Source organism: Sinocyclocheilus anshuiensis, unplaced genomic scaffold (genome assembly GCF_001515605.1).
Source record: "Sinocyclocheilus anshuiensis isolate Anshui unplaced genomic scaffold, SAMN03320099.WGS_v1.1 scaffold1164, whole genome shotgun sequence".
Lineage (NCBI taxonomy): Eukaryota > Metazoa > Chordata > Actinopteri > Cypriniformes > Cyprinidae > Sinocyclocheilus > Sinocyclocheilus anshuiensis.
The window spans coordinates 413,615-433,285 of NW_015551103.1; the positions used below are offsets into that span (position 1 = coordinate 413,615).

The following is a 19,671-nucleotide window of genomic DNA, read 5'->3' on the forward strand; positions in this document are numbered from 1 at the left end:
ATATATATTAATAGAGGGCTATTCTCTTTCACAATTTCTCTTTCCGCTTATTCAGTACATTAGCTTCAGCACCAAGGTTACTACATTTAAATTGCAAATAAATACATAAATTAAAAGAAGCAAAACTGAGGGCAAATCAACACCTCGCTGTCTGAATGCACTTGCCTCAGCCTCATTAGGTAAGGAAAGCACAAATGGTGTATCCCAGAAGGCCATGTGACACCACAGACACGGACTCAATGGCACGCAGAGAACGGCCTGCAACGTTCAGCTCATTTATTACAAGCAGTACATGAAGTAAGTATGCCTGTATGTCTGCAAGACTTCCTGGCCACATTTATAAGCTAATATAACCATTGTGACATTTGATGGTTTTACGCTTCATAGATCACAGGTTTTACTATAGAAATATGTCACGGACGTCTCTATGCTGTGATCTGCACATACTAGAAACTCAACACGGAAAATGACCTTCCCTTTGAAGAGGGAACATTGTACATTGTGTTTTGTGTACTTGTCTTACTAATTAGAAAAAATTATGCAACAAATTTATTCTGTGTGAACAGACAAGAGTGATGTGAATCCTCACTTCAAGGTGTGCTTAAAAAGGACCAAACAACGTACAGGAGACATTTACATTAACAATATCAGGTCACCGTCTTAAAGCGAGACAAATGGTAAAACCTGTCAAACTACACCAAGAACTCATCAGCAGGGAACTAGATGATAGATTAATGGAAATGTGCCATATAATTTTTAATTACCTCTAAAGAGCAGGAGCACGGATTCACTTCAAGGGCTGTCAGTCTGTTAACGAGCACAGAGCCAAAAACGACCAATATCTATAATCTCGGATCTATTCTGAGCTCAATGTCACATATTATAATCTCATTACATGATAAATAACTGGTACACGGCTCACCATTTTATGAGTGAGCTATGGTGATAGAGGACATAAATATAACATTACAACCATCTTAGAGGCCAGATCAACCTAAAAAAAGAAAGACGGGCTCTCGAGTGGTCACAATTTTTACAATGACTTCATCTGTGATTCACATACAGTCCAAAAGTGGCTATGTTGGTCATGCTGCTCTCTTTCGCTGAACATCCTGACCTCTGCTGTAGCTCTCAAGTCAAACAAAGTGCTGTTTGATGCATCAAGCAGGTTTTGACGTCAGCGGCAGACATGTGAGAGACAGTGATTTATTTATTTGTAGAAACAGTTAAATACTGTTATATATCACTATGTTTTCAATTGAGTTATAAATTAAAATTAGGGTGTTGTTTACTTATTAGTGCAAATTTTAAACAACCATTCAAAAGTTTGGGGTTAATAAGATTTTTTTTTTTGGTAAGAAATTAATATTATTATTTAGCAAAGCTGCATTAAATTGATCAATAGTGACAATTAAGACATTTATAATTTATACTGTATTTCAAATAAATGCTGTTGTTTTGAATGTTCTAAGTTTTAAAGAAAAAAACCCTTTCTTTAAATACTGTTGTCTGCTGAATCATGTAGTCTGAAAAATATAGAATTTAAAAGATGCTGACAAGAGACCCCTCTAACAGAGTTTTATATTTTTTGTTTGTATATTTTCATGAGGGTAGGCTTGATTGTAGTTTAAATACTAGTCTGAACTATTGCAAATAATGCATAGCTTGTAACTTGCCATAGAGTTTCAAAGTAGCTTCCCCAACACTGCATGAGTCATATGGAGCACTTTTACAACACATTTATGGTGCTTTTTGGAGCTTGACAGCCTATTCTTCAAAAATGTCCCTTTTTGTCCCACAGAGCAAAGAAAGTCATACAGGACTGAAATAACATGAGGGTGAGCAAATAACCAAAGAACTTTCATTTTTAGGCAACCTTTTCCTTTGTCACATTAAACTTAAGGAAAACTAATCCCTATGCATGGCCAGTGAAAACCAAGTTAAAGCTATGAAATCTATTCTATGAATACACAAGCGATATATGAGGATGGATTGTGGTGCCTCTCTTGGTATTCATGGTTGTATATAGGGCTGATCTACCTTCATCTTCTGCATTAGGGTTCGCCGCGTCTCTCATAAATGCGGCTGAGATGTAACAAGGCTCCCTCATGAATGTGAGAGCAGACCTTGTTTTGTGCCTGACTGAAGCTGCAAGACAATCAATGGTGTGCAGGCATAGTGAAGACCTAATCGTTAGAAGTGACCTTGAGAGATGGTAATGCCACTAAACCTGGTGATGTGCTGGGATGGCGGGTGTGATTAAAGAATTACGGGTGTAAACATCACTTCGAAATGAAAGCGTTCAGTCTCTCTGTCTGGAGGGAAAAAGCAGTAAACACAAAAGTAGCACTGATGTCTATGGGAGAATTGACAAACATGAACAAATACAAGCTGTGTGTACAGAGTTAACATTCACCATACATGTATAATTTGCAGAAAGTCTTTATATAGTATGTGCAAATCCAATTTAAATAAAATGATTTTGTTTGGTTTCAAAGAAGGGCTTTGTTTTCAATACACAAAAGCTACAGTACATACAGCAAGGCACCGAAATATGAGAGATCCTCCTGCCTCTTACAGAGAAAAGAAAAACCCTGCACTATTTAAAATTAGATATAAAAATGATATCAATATTGACATTATTTTTGGAAATGTGTTCAACATGTTGCTAGCGGAAAAAAAGCGTCAATGCTAAGTAATCTAGCCATATGGCAAATTTTTATTTGTATTTTTTCCATGCGATGCTCAAATGCGTTGAGATACCATATCAAGGGAAAACTGTTGAGGGGTAAATGTCAGTTACATGATAAAAACCTTGTAACGTGATTAAACCTAATTTGGTACATCATTGCACAATCAACAAAAAACAAAAGCTGAGGTACTTTATCGCTCCTGTGTCTCTCAAGCACTGAACAAAGACCAGGTTATTTCTCCCCTCCGCAAAACTCCAAGACCCCATTCCTCTGTCCACATTTCTGTCAACACTACCGATAATGGCAGCAAGCCATAGAAATCACTCAGCACACCTGTCAGCATTACCCTCCAGAAAATAATTTGCTCAAAACTATAACAAGCAGTTATAATTAGCTGAGGGTTATTAAATATGTCCAACACTGGGTATCTGGACTACAAAGGAAATCTAATAAGATGTGCCGGTGCATTTTTCCCCTCCTTTCTACGAGTCAGCGGCTGTCGTAGGCATAAATGAATGTGCATATGGAGAGCGATGTCACAGGATGTGAGGCAACCACTGAGGCCTTTAGCAGCTCTGCGGGAAAGCAATCTGTGTGAGTCTGGAGGTGCAAATATACCACGGACACCTGTTTTCATACAAAAAGTGCTAGCGTGGATGACACTCACAGGTAGAAAGTTCACAGGTGTGTCGACAACGATAATCAACCTTTAAATGGACACTACCAGTTAAAAGTTTAGACACACATGCTTATTCTTCGTTATTATAACAAATAACGAGCACATTCAGAATAATAGTTAAGTCATCAAATTTTACAAAATATATATACATATATTTTTTAATCGATTTAACAACATGCATATAGATCAAAGATCACGAGGAACTTGGTTTCACCCAAGTGTGCTCAAATTTTTGACTGCTGTTGTATATATTAATGTAAAATTTCCATTTTAAAATAATGATTACTTAATAAATATATAATTATTATTAATAATATTAAAAAGAAAAAGTTTGACTAATCGTTTCACACACATGTATATAAACTATTAATTATATTATTAACATTACTACTACTACTACTAATAACATGAAACAGATTTGATCATTAAGTAATTGTTTCACAAATAAAAAAATAAAATAAAATAAAATAAAATACTACTGCTACTACTAATGATAATAATAGAGATTGTGAAACTGAGGTTGACCATTGACCAGTTGTTTTACAATTTTCTGGAAACTGTGATAATTCCTTTAAAACAGGGGTCTCCAACATTTTTTACACCACGGACCGGTTATATTTTGTATTATATATTAGTGGTTCAACGGATCATATTGTGTTTTTTGAGTCACGGAAGAGAATGAGCACAGAGAATGAGAATGCCGAGAAGAGTTTTTTGACAATTTTGTGTGTATCTCAAACATAAGGAGACGTGAAAGAGGAATCAACTCGGTATTCCTGCGCTGTCTGAAACACATCTCAATGCGTGTGTGTGCTTCAGGTGTGCGCGGCTGCTGTTCACACCGAAAACAGCACGTGAGTAACGAATCGAGTTCTCTTTCGCTTATTCTTCTTGTGGTTTAAAACTTGTAAATTGCGAATCACATGCGTGCCGAACTGTGGGGCCTGGTCCGTACGTATCACGGATCAACTGCGATCATTTTAACCCCTAATATATATATGACAGATCTGAACAATCATTCATTTACTAATTGAACATTTAATTTACATGAAATCGTCAAATTGCTACTCCATAGCAATCGCATACAACAAACGAAAACACAGAATAATTAGAACAATCATTAACGCGCAATAAATAACAGTGTCATATCTATACACATTTTTCACAGAACGTTCTTGCGACCCGGCATCAACTCTTCCACGGACCGGTACTGGGTCGCGACCCGGTGGTTGGGAACCTCTGCTTTAAAATACAGATACGAGCAAAACGTTATTCAACTCCATTGAAAAAGTATGAAAAACAGGAAGTCATTAATTTCATGTACAGGATCAAGCAAGTACTAAAGCTTTTATTTGTTGGTGTGAGATAATTGGCTGCTTTTTCCTTCATTACTTGTCGAGCAGTTGTCTGATGCAGTGATGGTGTAGTGTTCCATGTCACGCCCTGCAACTTTAATTAAATGCGTTATAAAGAACGCACAGATTCGTAGGCCCCATTACGGTTGATTCAATAATAATTAAAATATCCATCTGCGAGCATTAAATTGAAAATGCCCCCATGCGTAGCTGCATTGAAGTGTAATGATGAGAGTATAACTGGGAGGGAAGAATTAGGAGACGGGTATGAGACAAAGATAGGTTTTCGCATGCTTGACGGCGCTCTGATTATCTAATCAAATCATTCAGATCTAGACAGACTCTCTGCAGCTGATCTGGACTCATGACTTGTGGAGGTGAGCAACTCTGACGGCCACCGCTGCGGAAAAAAAACCCACGCATGCACCTATACGTGTCAGTTGGGTCCGGCCCCACCAGCATCTGCTCCCCGCTGCTCTACTTCTGCCTGTTAATTAACTGTAATGATGTAAACAAGAACTCATCCTGACCACCTCGCCACTTCCACAGGAAAACCAATCTGTTAAAACAATCACCAGGGACAGACCACCTCTTGCACCTCACACCATCCTCTCACACTGCAATCAACACCGACGGCCGTAATAACGACGGCAAGATGGAACTCTGGCTGCACAAACTGATTAGGCGATTTCTTGCACTTTTCGCAGCTGGGTGAATCTACCTCACTCATGGGATGAAAGCTGTCAGGAGGTGTTAGACCTTCATATATCTCAGGACCAAATGTCTCTAATGAATGAAACATGGTCCTCTCTCACCAGGGCTCTGATAAATAATGATCCCTCCCTCTTTTAAGACAGGGTTCCTTAGGGTTTTATACTCTGTGGTTGTGCATTTCAATGGCAGTCACACTCTTAAAAATAAAGGTGCTTCAAAAGGTTCTTCAAGCGATGCCATAGAAGAACCCTTTTTGGTTCCACAAAGAACCATTTAGTCAAAGGTTCTTTAAAGAACCATCTCTTTCTTACCTTTTTATAATCTGAAGAACCTTCTTTCGCCACAAAGAACCTTTTGTGAAACAGAAAGGTTCTTCAGATGTTAAAGGTTCTTTATGGAACCATTTAGACAAAAAGGTTCTTCTATGGCATCGTGAAGCACCTTTATTTTTAAGAGTGCAGTTCAGAAGCCTGGTGGTGCACACTATCTGATTTAGGCCAGCAATTTAACAAATCGTAAAAGATTACATTTTTGTTCTAGGGCAAAATCTTCAGTCTTAGATTGCCTATTTTGACATGCTCACTGAAAGCCAATTAACTGCATTTATGATGAATGTCAGCCTCAGTTGAAGTCTTTGAACCCATTTTGGGTTGCAGTCCTGAAGCATCACTTTTGATACAATGGCCTACATGTGCGAGAGATAAAGACAGGTTTAAATGTTTAGTTAAACATCTTATTACTGGTTTATATGCAACAGATATCTGAAGTCCTGAGATGTACAGAATTTCTTACAATCTGAAATAAATGTCAGTGCAAAGTCACAATGGGGTAAAATTGTGTAATGTGACAAGCAAAAATTTTAAAGGATACTATTATCTAAAAGGAAAATAAAGAAAAAAAAACATCACAGTTTGCACCAGGCTTAGTGAAAACAAAAACAAGAAACAAAACATCTAATGCATAATATCCTTTATCTTATTTTTGAACATTGTATCTATGGTTTTATGGTTAGCAACCTAACAAACAACATGTTTATTTACTGTTTTGCCAGCATGCACTCTTTCTTCAAATAAATAAATATATGAATAAATACAAACATTTGGTTTTATGTTTTGTTTTACAAAGCCATGACATGACATGATAAATGTATAAGTGTGAATTAAGTGATCAACACGTGGAGTCACTGTATTCCCCAAACTTACAGGAAACAATGAAATCCTTTCCAAACTAACTTTACCTATGAATTGTTGAATTAAACTCTGTTCAAAATATGTTTAATAAAAAGCCTCCCATTATTCAGCACAACCACATGTGATGTGGTCTGTCATCCAAAACACTGATTCTTAAGTGTTATCTCTGCATCTATACGAACCATAGGGAATCGCTTTGGCATGCAGAATTCTTTCTCCTGCCATGTGTCACTGTGAAACACAAAGGAAATTAAGTCTCTTGTTTTGCTTGAGAATGTGAAACCCACCTTTAGTAATGTCTAATTAATATCCACTCATTGTGGAATTCTCAATTCCCACGGAGCCACTGAGACCAACATCTGTTTAATCAACATTTTCCACTGACAACCTCTTGGCTGTCGATTCTATTGTGGTGTGGCAGAGGGATACAAACAACTGAAATTCACTAGATGATCCCAAAAGTTTACTCCTTTGAGAATTCACTCGACAAGCTGACAGATACCACATATCAAAGCCTAGCACAGTGCATTAAGGTGAAGAAAGTCCACTGGCATAAACTTTTCTGATTCAAACTTTTGTTTCACTTTTGTCGCACATAGCTCAGTGCCAGTTTCCCCCCCCACATATTCTAAAATTACCTCCAAAAGGAAGAAAGATAATGGTACACAGTCACAGATGGCTCCCTGAGGCTCGTAATCAGTTAGCCACACCCCGCATGCTGGCTTACATGCTTTATTTCCCCCACTATGCCCCTTCATCAGCCTTGATTAGACCGCTGGAGTAAAATGTCACATTTTACATACCTCCATATTTCAGGCCAACACCAAGCCTGACTACGGCTCCTGGATAGTTGGGGTGAAATGTCAAGGGATGCACCGATTCCTCCGTGCCCCACTTTGCAATTTCATAAATTTGTCACTTTCAGTGCAAGGGTGACTATGGAATTTACAGACGAACTCTTCATGAATACGTGCGAGGCAACCCGAACGCCACAGCCCTAATTGGAGCTAATTGGCTTACTGTTGGCTGTGTTTCTGGATCAGATAAATAGCAAAGACAACACTAAGTGACACCGTGACCTTTTTAAAGCTTCACTCTAATTAACCTTTTAGATGCATGCAGGTGTTTTTATGTAGGGCAGAGGGAACAAACTTGGCCACAGAAGTCTGGAGGGGGGTGTTTTGCGCTCCGCCACTGACTCCGGTGGAGAGCACGGCGTCGCCATTACAGCTGCTCGGGAAAGCACGGATATTAAAACCATAAACACGAGAGCGTTCTGAGATAAAAAGGTCCTGCAGCCGAGTAATTTTACATCATCATTCAAATCTGCTGCTCATTACCAAAGCTCTCATCTTCACGCATATGGCTTATGGGAAACAAAGCGGCAGGCTGTGCCTCATGCTCTCCTGATTAAGTTTACCGCAATGTAGTGAGCAGTGTGAGCAAAATAATGAAATTAAAAAAGTTATAATTTCGCTTATCATAGCTCATTGCACAGTTCAATATCCCAGCACGCGCGAGCAAAAGAAACCGCCAGTGTTCCAGTAAAGGAGCATTAAAATTCGATCAGCGGACACGGAAGAAAAAAAACACAGACTTTATATGGATCTACCCATAAACCCTTCAATACTGTCAAGTTTTTATTGCGGTTTGCTTAGCGGTCTTACGAGCTGCCCGCACACACCCACAATAAAAGCTTTATGCCACTCGCAGCTATTCCAGCAACAAAGCCGGTGCCACTTATGTACAGTGACAATAATTTATGAGCAAAAGGGGGGAAAGGGCTGGACAGAAAGTCGCTGTGCGATCCGTTAAGCACATAAATGTACATTAATTAATCACTCGGGGAGCTGAATCCCTGAAAGCAAAAGCGGATGGGGTGGTGGTTTTACATGTGAACATTTAAATGCATAAATAATGAAGCGGCACAATGGTTTTAAGTGCTGTGATAAAACTCTTTAGGGGTCCATTCCTGCATTTGTATATATTTATAATATAGTTTTCATGAGATTTCTGTTGCTGTTTGTTAGAATAAGCTGGAACATGACTGGACATGTTCATGCAATAAAACATCACCACAGGCGCTTAGGTACAGTGCTGAGTACAATCAATCAGTTCAATTATTAATTACCTCATGCATTGCACAGGGTTATTAATTATGCATGCCCCTTGAAATGCATCGATTAAACACCATGTAAATGAGATGGTGTCAGAAATTGCTCCCAAACAGTGAAGGTGATAATACTGCGATTGATTCTCTATCCTCAGACGATCGCATCAAAGAATTAGCTCTCTTATCGCGGTGCACTCGTTCAAGAGTATAATAGCCTTGATCCAGTCACACTGCATTAGAATTCAGCCTTTGAGTTAAATGAAGGAGTGACCAGTCATCACCTGTGATCGCTTTAGCATTAGCCCCATAATGTGGTCGGCCCACCGTTTAGCAGTGCCGGTTTAAAGTGATCATCCAAAAATTTAAATTCTGTCATTGTTTACTCACCCTCGTGTCATTCCATGTCAAAAAGACATTTTGAAAAATATCTCCAATGAAAGTCAGTGGGGTCTAATGTTGTTTTGGACCCCACTGACTTTCATATGGACAAAAACAGTTAAACAGTAAATTGTTTATCAAGACATTTATCAAAAGTCATACAAGTTTGGAACAACATAATGGTGAGTAAATGATGACAGAATTCCTTTAAGATTAAACAAAGCCTTTTTTTCTCCGGGACAATGTGTAAAGTCTCTCTTGACCCTAAATACATAAGAAAATAAGCTGAGGGGTTCCCATCTCCCACCTATGTTCTCTTTTCATGGACAATACAAGCATAATGCTACATTAAATAAAATGGTCACACCTCCAATGTGGGATTGGAGGCCAAAAAATCACATCTTACAACACAGAGCCAATGGAAACTTTGAAACTATCTAAATCTGGACATTCAATCTCACCGCACAACACCATCAATCAATCATTCTGCTGGGCTTTCAGTATTTCAAGCAACAATTTGTGGTTTCGAGACAATCTAAAAGTAAGCAAGTGCTATGATTACACATCTGTCTAGGAGAAGAGAGGCCGCTAAATGCTGCCTGGTTCTTTATCCCTTACAAAATGATAGTAGACCGCCCAGGACTTTGTTTAATGCGTATTTACCAAAATATCTCAATGATGTAGCACTGCGGAAAGTACCTACTCATGGTTCCCTGTGGATTTAGAACCTGGAGGAGGTCCGTTACTCATGGGACTATTAGCTGTGCAACAAAGACGTTTGAGGTATATCAGATATTCATAATGGGCCAAATGTAAGGGGAAAAACCCTCATTGTTTTGTATCTCACTTATTTCCCAGAAATTTTAATATCAGACCATTTTAGTATGGTGGTTTTGTTCTTTAAAGAAAAATAAGAGGGTTGGAAATTTAATAACTCACATAAATGTCATATAATGAGCAAAAACAGACAAAAGAATCAATGCAAAATGAGACGATGATGATGTTTTGGGTAAACATAGTTATTTCTCTTTGTAAAAGGTCAGGACCGGAGGGTATGTTTGAGTTTTGAGTGTGAGTTTGGGGAAAAACTAATCGCCTTGGAGTGGGGAATGGCTACCAGATGGCATTGTCCTCACTGTGACTGGCTGTTTTTACAGGAGGGGAATGAAAATAGGCTGGCATGGCTAATGAAGACAAGAGACCCATCCACCTAAAGTTGCTTCAGGCTTTCAATAAGCCCGTATGGAGATGAGCTGCTCTATGAGGGGTCGACTATTGAATTGCTATACATGCAAATATATGCACAACTATCTTTGCTACAATTCAATGTATATAAAAAAAGAGAACACACACTACATGAAAAGATCCCAATATCCATATAAACAGATTTGGCAAATTTTGGCACATAAAACACCAAGATGGGGGGTAAATAAATAAATAAATCCAAGATTTACATAAATAATATTATAAATAATAATTATTTTAAATACTAATTAGTTTATTTTTTAATAATAATAATTATTGTTATGAGGAAAGTCACAACTTTTTTGATTAAAAAAATTATTTTACTTTTTTTTTATTGCAAAGCAGTTTTTACTTTATTTTGATCAAATAAATGCAGCCTTGGTGAGCATAAGAGCCTTGTAGCGAATCAGCTGTTAAATCAAATGAAAAATGGTGTCTGATTGGTCCAGACGCTACAGCCTTTATTCAAAAACATTTAAAACCTTACCAACCCCAAACTTTTAAACTTTTTTTTCATTCTTCCATCAGTGATTAAGGTGCTTCAGACTTTAAAAAAAAATCTGACAATTAACACCCTGCTTAATCACAAAGTGTGAATGCTTTATCAGCAACACTGTCTGCTATGTGGTTCTATTCTCTTTCTGTTCTTCACAACTGTTATAACGTCTTCTCTCATTAACAATGTTACAAAAAACCTCTACTGCTTTCCCAAGCTCTCACTGTCCCAAAATACCCCAGCAAGTGTCGTGCATTTAATGTCTCTTGGCCCTCATACATATTGACAGAGCACTAGAGCAAGACTCCTCCCATCCAGGCCGTTCAGACAGTTTTATTATCTTGACTGATTTTGCAATCTGTACTCACCCGTCCCCTTCATTTTACCACAGCACCGCCCATATGAGCAACTACCGCAAACAGTGCACATAAGCAGAGGCCTCTGCGGCGGCATTTTTTTTTTTTTCTAGCCAGCCGATCGAGACAAGGGCCAGTGTAAATTATCGGTTCTCAGCGCCGTAGAGCATTTTGTGGCTTCATGGGTGCATGGTAAATGCACTTCGCCAGAACCACAGTTCCCACTATTCCCCATGCTGTGCGGTTAGCTCTGCTGATGTCCTCAGACCAGGCCGTGGACACACGTGGCTCCAACGGGGCTCCAGGGGAACGTGACAGATTGCTCACTCGGTCGCAAAAACGAGCCGAGCACAGGAGTGGGAGTGTGTATCCGGGGTTTACATGGGAGCCGTGTGACCGGATATGCTGGTTTTTAATAACATTCTCTCACAGACACACACCAGCTCACTCCTCTTAAAACACAAAAGTAGAATAATAAGAGATCTGCATTCTATATAGGTATGGTTTGAGTCTGGTTTGATGAAGTTAGTAAATCAAAAAGAACTGAAATTCAAAGAAATTAATTAGTAATTTTGGTAACACTTTATTTTAAAGGTGGGGTAAGCGATTTTTCAAAAACGCTTTAGAAAACTGATTCAGGCCGAGTAGCAAAACAAACTTGTAGCCAATCAGCAGTAAGGGGCGTGTCTACTCATGATGTGGAGGAGAGAGCATTCAGTGCACAGGACGGACATTAGCCGAGCCGAGCGACAGAAAGATAGAGATGGTGGATAAAAAAACTAAAGAGGAAAATGTCTGCGGAACAAAAGAAGGCTTAAGGCAAGAAGTAGGACCCGTGTAAATATCGGATCAGCTTTCCAGCGCTGGAGAGAACTCAAGGAGCGGAAGGCCTGCGATCGGATGCCGAGGTTGCTTTGTTTCTTCTCGATAGGTGAGTAACACCGTGTCTGCGCCGCAACAGCTAAAGTCTGTCTAGTACACTGGATGCGACAAAGCGACCGTTAAAAATCATTCGAAATTTTTGTCAATACGTCATAAATAAAATGCAGCAGCAGTTTTCTGTCGGGGATTTGTCATGTCGTGTCATGCCGCATCCAGTGTAGACCATTGGTAGTTCACTGAAACAAAATAAGTTATGTTGAAATACTAAAATTAAAACTGAAAAAAAAAAAAAAAACTAATAAAAATGACAAAACCACATAAAATAACTAAAACTTACAATTTAAAATGAAAACTTAAAATATAATAATAAAAGCTAATTCAAAATATTAATAAATACTATACAAATAATGCTAAAGTAATAGATCAATAACACAGAAATGTTTAAGTTAAAATCAAACTCATCTTTGCTCTCAAACCCTCACTCCGGTTTACTCGGGATCTTTCCCAGCATTAATGTGGAACAGAGCAGAAACGGCAACACCCGACAGAGATGAAGAGTGAGAGTCCTCCATCTCTTGCTCCTGGTCCAAGAAGCGTTAAACTGCATTCTGGAGGTTAAGCATCTTGGCTGTGAGAGCTTGTCATTTCTGAAGATGAAGCTCATCCTTTATTCAGCTTCACGGAGCAAACACAGGTGTCATGCTAAACTAATGTGCCCTAAGTTATCTCTTCCAGTAAAACATTATTCATCCCAATCTGCAGGAGTTTTTGTTGGCAAGCGACAAGCGCATCACTGCTTACCTTCTAACCTTTCCTGTAGATAACACACCTGTCTAAAGATATTCAAGGTGATAATGGTATAAATGATAAGAATAATGACAAAGAAAACAAAAGCAAGGCATTTTAATTGCAAGGCCAGCATATGGTGCTCAGAAACAAATCATTACTACTGTAAAACTGAAAAATAAATAAATAAATAAATAAATAAACAAATAACAAATTAATGTATTAAAAATAAATTAATTAAAACAAAAGAATAATAATAACTTTTTTTATTAAAAGTAATTAATTTAATAAAAAAGAAATCACTACTTCTACTGCTACTACTACTAATAATAACAGTAGAGTTTCACTGTAATTCACAAAAAAAACATGTTAAGATGCTTTTTGCAGTTAACTCATGTTTGCAGTGCACTCATGTAACCATGTAATTCAGCACTGGATTCCTCCTGTCTAAAAATATGTTCACGGGTCCCTATCGCTTGACATAATCAAGGGGAATTTGTCTGCGCAGCACATGTTCAGATCTCTCTCTCCTCAGGGGCTGTCTTTGGGCTCTCAAGAGCAAGGATTAGCTCAAGAGCTCATCCAATTCCCATCTTTTGTTGCACATTTTTTTTGTTTTTTTTTTTCTGAACAGTTTTTCCATTTTTTTCCCCATGTGTCAAATCCCCTTGCCATTCTATGGCATCCCACTAGGCGAACTGTTCCTTTTCTAGAAACATCCACTACTCTGCTTCTCTAAGTTACAGATTCTCCAATGAGTTTAGCACTAATCTACCAGGCAAGTGGTCTGAAACCTCTGCTATAAATCAGCCGCTGACATAGACCATAAAAACAGGGGAAATTCCATAATTTCACTGTATGCGACTAATGCTAAATGTGAGCATACACTAAAAAAGCACTCGAGCATGACGGCTAGCAAAACTTATCGTACAGACATCAGTCAATCAAAAACGGGCTGCAGCGTTTTCTCAGAAAGTCCGCAATAATCTGTAGCAGCTGTCTAAACGTCCCACCGAACCAGCCTTGCCTTAGAGTAAAACCAGAGTATGTTTCACGTCAATATGTGAATTATTGAATAAATAAATATAGAAGGGAAGCTAAATACATGTGTGGAATGTGCATGTAAGAAAGCGGGTACTGTAATAGCACTGCTTAGGGAAAGAATAGAGCGAATATAGAGCGAAGGATGCACGGCCCCTTTCCTGGCTTCTCCTGTTCTACCTAATGAGGCCTGTAAGAATCTCTGGGCTAAGTTTTGGGAGTAAATATATATCCCAAATCCCCCAGACTCATTCATGACCTTCTACGTGGGCTGCAGCAGTGAAGGTCTGTGTACGCCATAAGATAAAACAAGAGTAAACAGAATCGCTAATTAGCATTTAACTCCCAGTCACTCGTGGCAGGCATGTGCATTTCTCGCAGCCAGAAGCAAATTTGTGCAAACTTAACCACGCGATTCCAACCTTGTAATGATGATGATGCCAGAACTCTCCATCCTTACGGTGAGAGTGGTTCATCAAGTGCCGAAGTTAGCGATTTGTCCCGCAAAGACAGTCTCATCATGGCTAATTGTGAGAGATCCTCTCAGGGGCCTATGCTGGTCTGGATGGAGGAGCTGATTGGTCTGTCTCGCACATGGCTCCTCTGGTTGTGGCCACCATGGATTAAAGCAGATCCATAACTCATGCGCACCAGATGGTGGAGATAGGGTCAGCAGCTGGAACAGCGCACGATCAGACTCCACGTCTTCCCGGTCCAAAGCTGCTGGTCTCTGGCCAGCTTCCTTAAAGCCTGAGGTTATCTGGTAATTTACGGAGCTGAGAAAGAATCTGAATATAGTTGCAATATGGAAAATATGAGCCATATCCATTCCAGCTGTTTCAATGGCTATAAGACATTCAGTATGCATGGTTCTTTAAAAGCTAGCAAGCAAACTAACGCCTTTGTTATGACTTAGTAAGAATAAAAAAATCAATTTCATTCCATGACTTACTGGAAAATGTTTTGCCAGCTAGTTGCAATAATTGACCCCGACACTTAACTATACATGAAAAAGCTGATCAAACTCAGTAATTAGTCAAAATTAGGGCTAGGCGATTAGGGCTATCGCCATATAATTTTCCTTGATAAAACGATAACAAGAGTTTGATAAATGTCCGATATAATGTTTATGCGGCAAAAGCATAACGAAACTGTGCTACTCATTTGAATCACGATATGAAACCACGAAACACTGTGCGCAATGATACAGTCAGAAGGCTTTTCAATCTACAAATCGCCATCATTTACCATGGATTTACTGTAGTAACACTAACTGCACCATGATATTGTGGCAGAAATGTGGGATATTCATAAAAAAATGTATTACAGTATTAATGTAGACATGTATTGACTGTACTAAAGAAGTAATGGAATATAATTACAGTATTTTTTGTGATTAAGCCATAGCGTTAATGCTAGGGACTGGCCTGTTTGAACACACCTGTAAAGCACTACATATAAAGCATTATATTTGAGATCAATCACACACCACACTATGAAAACACTCTTTCTGTAACAACACACTGAAACGTCTAAAACATGGACAATGGATAACTAAATGGATTGCTAAAGCATACAAAATACACTAAATACTGTAGTACAATTGTGTACTCAAGAATGTTTGAATATTTGGTTTAATTTTGCATTCTCTCGACAATCAAAATGCTATTTTCAATTACTAAGATTATGCCTTCTCAGTTTTAGAGTAAAGCTGACTAAAATTAAAAATCACAATGAAATGGAAGTAGTGATAGATCTTTGCAATGTGTAATGGACTATTGATAAAGAAAAAGTACAACATGGACTTGATGCTAAGCATTGGTTGGTGATTGAATGAAAGCAGATCAGATGAATGTGGGCTTGAGGTAGATTGAAAGAAAGAGATGGGGTTTATGCAGACTAAATTATTGGCATTAGTCATCAAAGAGTATTCTGTCATTTCACCAGAAGTTCGAGTTATGACATTGATATAAGAAAAAAAAAAAAAGATAAAAGAAATTACGATGCCAAATGAATGTAAAAATAAAACGAAACATGCATGAACATCGTGGCCTAATGGTTAGAGAGTCGGACTCGTAACCCAAAGGTTGCGGGTTCAAGTCTCGTACCGGCAGGGATTGTAGGTGGGGGGAGTGAATGTACAGCGCTCTCTCCCACCTTCAATACCACGACTGAGGTGCCCTTGAGCAAGGCACCGAACCCCCAACTGCTCCCCGGGCGCCGCAGCATAAATGGCTGCCCACTGCTCCTGGTGTGTGTTCACGGTGTGTGTGTGTTCACTGCTGTGTGTGTGCACTTAGGATGGGTTAAATGCAGAGCACTAATTCCAAGTATGGGTCACCATACTTGGCCACATGTCACGTCACTTTCACTTTCATTTCATCATGTAATTTTCTGCAATGAATATGAAATGATGAAATATTTACAAAATTTAAGGAATATTTTCATCAAAAGACAAAGACTTGTGTCTAAAACAAAACAAATCATGTAAAAATTGGCCAAGTGTGAATTACGTTCAACATCTGGCTTTAGGTCTGCTTCATGTTACAAAATGTGAGAATTAATGCTGCAACAACAAGAGCAACTGTTATTCACTAAGGGGGGCACGACAGCACAACCACTAAAGCTCATGTGGAAACCAACAGAAAATGTTGCCTGTTTGTCTCTTTATCTGAAATTTTTCCTCAGGCCCTGCTGAAAGGAGCAGCATGGGTTGTGTTGCGCCCATCCAACAACCGACAATAAATGTGCAGACAAGGGAGTGTGTCTTACAGCAACACCACCATTGTGCAATCATCTTCAAAACTGTTATTTTGCCGACTTCAAGATTTCAAAACACAGTCTTGAAAGCATCAACTGAGTCACAGAGCTGCCTGTCTCAAGTGGACTGTTTCTAAAGTCTGTCTTAAAGGCTTTTATACTCACCACTAGACTTGTGCCGGTATTCGGTAATGCGATATATCACGGTAATGAATATGAGATCTCAAAGTATTGTCCTTCATCAGCTTGAGGGAGCATTTGTAGCATGATTCGAGGTCATCTCTTTGGAACTGGCCCACATTTCCTCTGGCGATTGGGCCGACAGTATGGATCACATCTGGAAAAAGAAAAAAGCAGAGCAGTTTAAGTCTGTACAATGTCAAAAACTTAAAGCTCTCTCTGTATAATTCGTAATGTAAATATGTGCCACTGTAGATAACATGGATTTTCAATTAAAACTCTGACACTGCTTAACACCAGGACAAATCCCACATGACAAACAACAAAACAAAGCTTCCTGTCAGATCTTCAAAGGCAAGTCATACAAGAGAATGACAAATAGAACTGCTGAAGATCATGGGAACGTACCCACACATTCCCAATTCTACTGGGTACAAAACAGCTTATTTTTCTGCAATGTTATCACACTACAAAAACAAGAGTCAACCAACAATGAAAAGAACCAATAATGGAACAAAAGGGCTGATTTGAACAAGTCAAAAAAACTGCCCAAAATCAAGTACATTTATCCAGTTAATGAAATGGAAGAGCAGATAGAAAATCAATTACTCCATCCTTTTATCCTATCTATTCATACATTCATATCGGCTCGTAGCTGCCCTCCTGCTGCCTGTGCATAGTAATGTGTTGGTTGTCAGTCAGCGTGAGGCTGGTCTGAGGCGAGAAAGCTGAGGGAATTAAATCATTGCAGTGATGACAAGGGAGTTAAGGAAGCTGCGCATGAGTCTGAGAGAGAAATAATGTAGCCCTTCCTGTCTGACTCCTCCAGGCCCTGGAATATGGGTGGCAGTGGGCAATTAATAACAATAAACAGGTTGCATTTCTAGGCCTGTTCACGCTGCCATTGTGGCCCTCACTTCTTTTACAGTCAGCATTTTACAGCAGACAACCAACAATACAGCTTTACAGAGAGCTCTTTATTATTATCTGTGCATTTCAGATGTTACCAGCATTTCTAAAGTTGAAAACCGGGTGAATTTTGTTAAGGTGTTACCACAAGGATATTTTGTCAGCTGCTTGATTTCTATTCCTTCAGCGTCACACTGAGTAGCCCCGCTCATACTGAAATCTGATTGGTCCAAACTATGCTGCACATTACTATATATTAAACACCAAGTATGTTCAGATTGGCTATTATTGTTCCACATAGCACATCATTCTCACTTTCAGTGAGCAGACAAATTAACTGACGTCTAATAACAAATAAACTAAGTAGTTTATCACTTCATTATCTTAAGTGGGAAATCATTAAAGTGCACGTGAATGTAACAGTACATCATAAAAATACAATTAAAAAAACACATTTGGTAAATTCCTGAATTCTGTGTTCTCTATAAACATCTGTGGTTGAAATCACAAATTACTTGCAGAGGAACATCCTACAAGATGCATATCTGAGCATGTACAGTAAGTACCTCCTGTCATAATAGTCGGATCTTTTTTCTTAGCTTACAAACATGCAAATGGACAAGGACGAAAGAGCCTGAAATATCCTGCTAATTCAGACCTAATGTTGTGCTGGCACAATAACTAATTTCTAATGACAAATGAGAGAAAACAGACAAATCATCTGAGTAGTGTACTTTTCAAATACATTTCAATCGGAAAGTTTAAAGGGGTAGTTAAATTGTAAAGACAGAGAGAATGAAGGAATGAACAGTCCGTCGGTCGATAGATTGACAAATTAGACGATAGACAGATTTGATGGCTCTTGAGGGAGTATTTGTAGCATGATTCAAGGTCAACTCTGTGGGATAGATAGATAGACAGACAGACAGATAGATAGACGATTAGACATGATTTTCTATCTATTGTTTATTGTAACATCATGTCTTTTGTACACACTGTTAATGCTGTCATGGTGAATGTACAGAGACTGTCACAAGTATAAATTGCCCTTTGCCGCACACATCTGTTCAGCTAAAGTCTGTGTACAGAAAGGATCTGGAACGAGGAGCGTGTTTGCATTATTCAGGCAAAGATTTCTATCTTTAGTGGTTCGGCAAATGAGAGCTGGGAGTGTGAGGAGGGAGTCTGAGTGCTTTTCTCATTACATAATTCTGTTCTTTATGAATAAAAACTTAATTATTGATGTGTTTTCACCAGTTGTTTTTCAATCCACCAATGACAAGCTGACTTTCAGGGTGTACACAGACAGACACATTTCAATAGTTTCTCTCTCTCTCTCTTAAAATAGGACATCTCTAAAGAAGACATAATGCAGACTGGGGATGCACCGATACCACTTTTTCCAGTACTCGCCCGATACCGATACTTTTATTTTTGGTACTTGCCGATACAGAGTACCGATACCAATATTTTTATTGCATTTGTACATTTTTTAAATATTGGGTACAGAAACCAAAAGAGTATGTATAATGTTAGTTGGTTAACTTCATTTATCAAATAGATACAGTCAAACCAAAATTTAAAATATAACAAGAACTCAGAGTTAAACTGAGTCAGAACAAATTTAGCTTGATAATGTTAGATAACTTTGATAGAAAGGTATGGACTACAATCAACCAAAAATTAGACCGCTGTTAGTATGACAGTATTTACACAACTATCAATACTTAGTCGGGCAACCCTTAGCCTTAATGACAGCCTGTAGTCTCCTAGGCATGCTGTCATCCAGCTTCAAGCAAACCTGAACTTCAATTTTTTTCCCAGACTCGGTCTGAATAATTTTTGGTCCCAAATTTGTATCAGTTTTACTGTGGTAGTCCACTGTATGAAGAAT

The 19,671-nt window shown here is 38.6% G+C and overlaps 1 protein-coding gene across 1 annotated transcript in view; it reads right to left on the bottom strand.

The window, feature by feature from the left end:
* LOC107662807 (O-acetyl-ADP-ribose deacetylase MACROD2-like) overlaps nucleotides 1–19,671 on the bottom strand; it is a 443,444-nt gene that overhangs the window by 182,553 nt on the left and 241,220 nt on the right. The window contains exon 4 of the mRNA XM_016452921.1: nucleotides 16,906–17,025. Within this exon, the coding sequence (XP_016308407.1) occupies nucleotides 16,906–17,025 (120 nt within the window). The remainder of the gene's footprint in view (nucleotides 1–16,905; nucleotides 17,026–19,671) is intronic.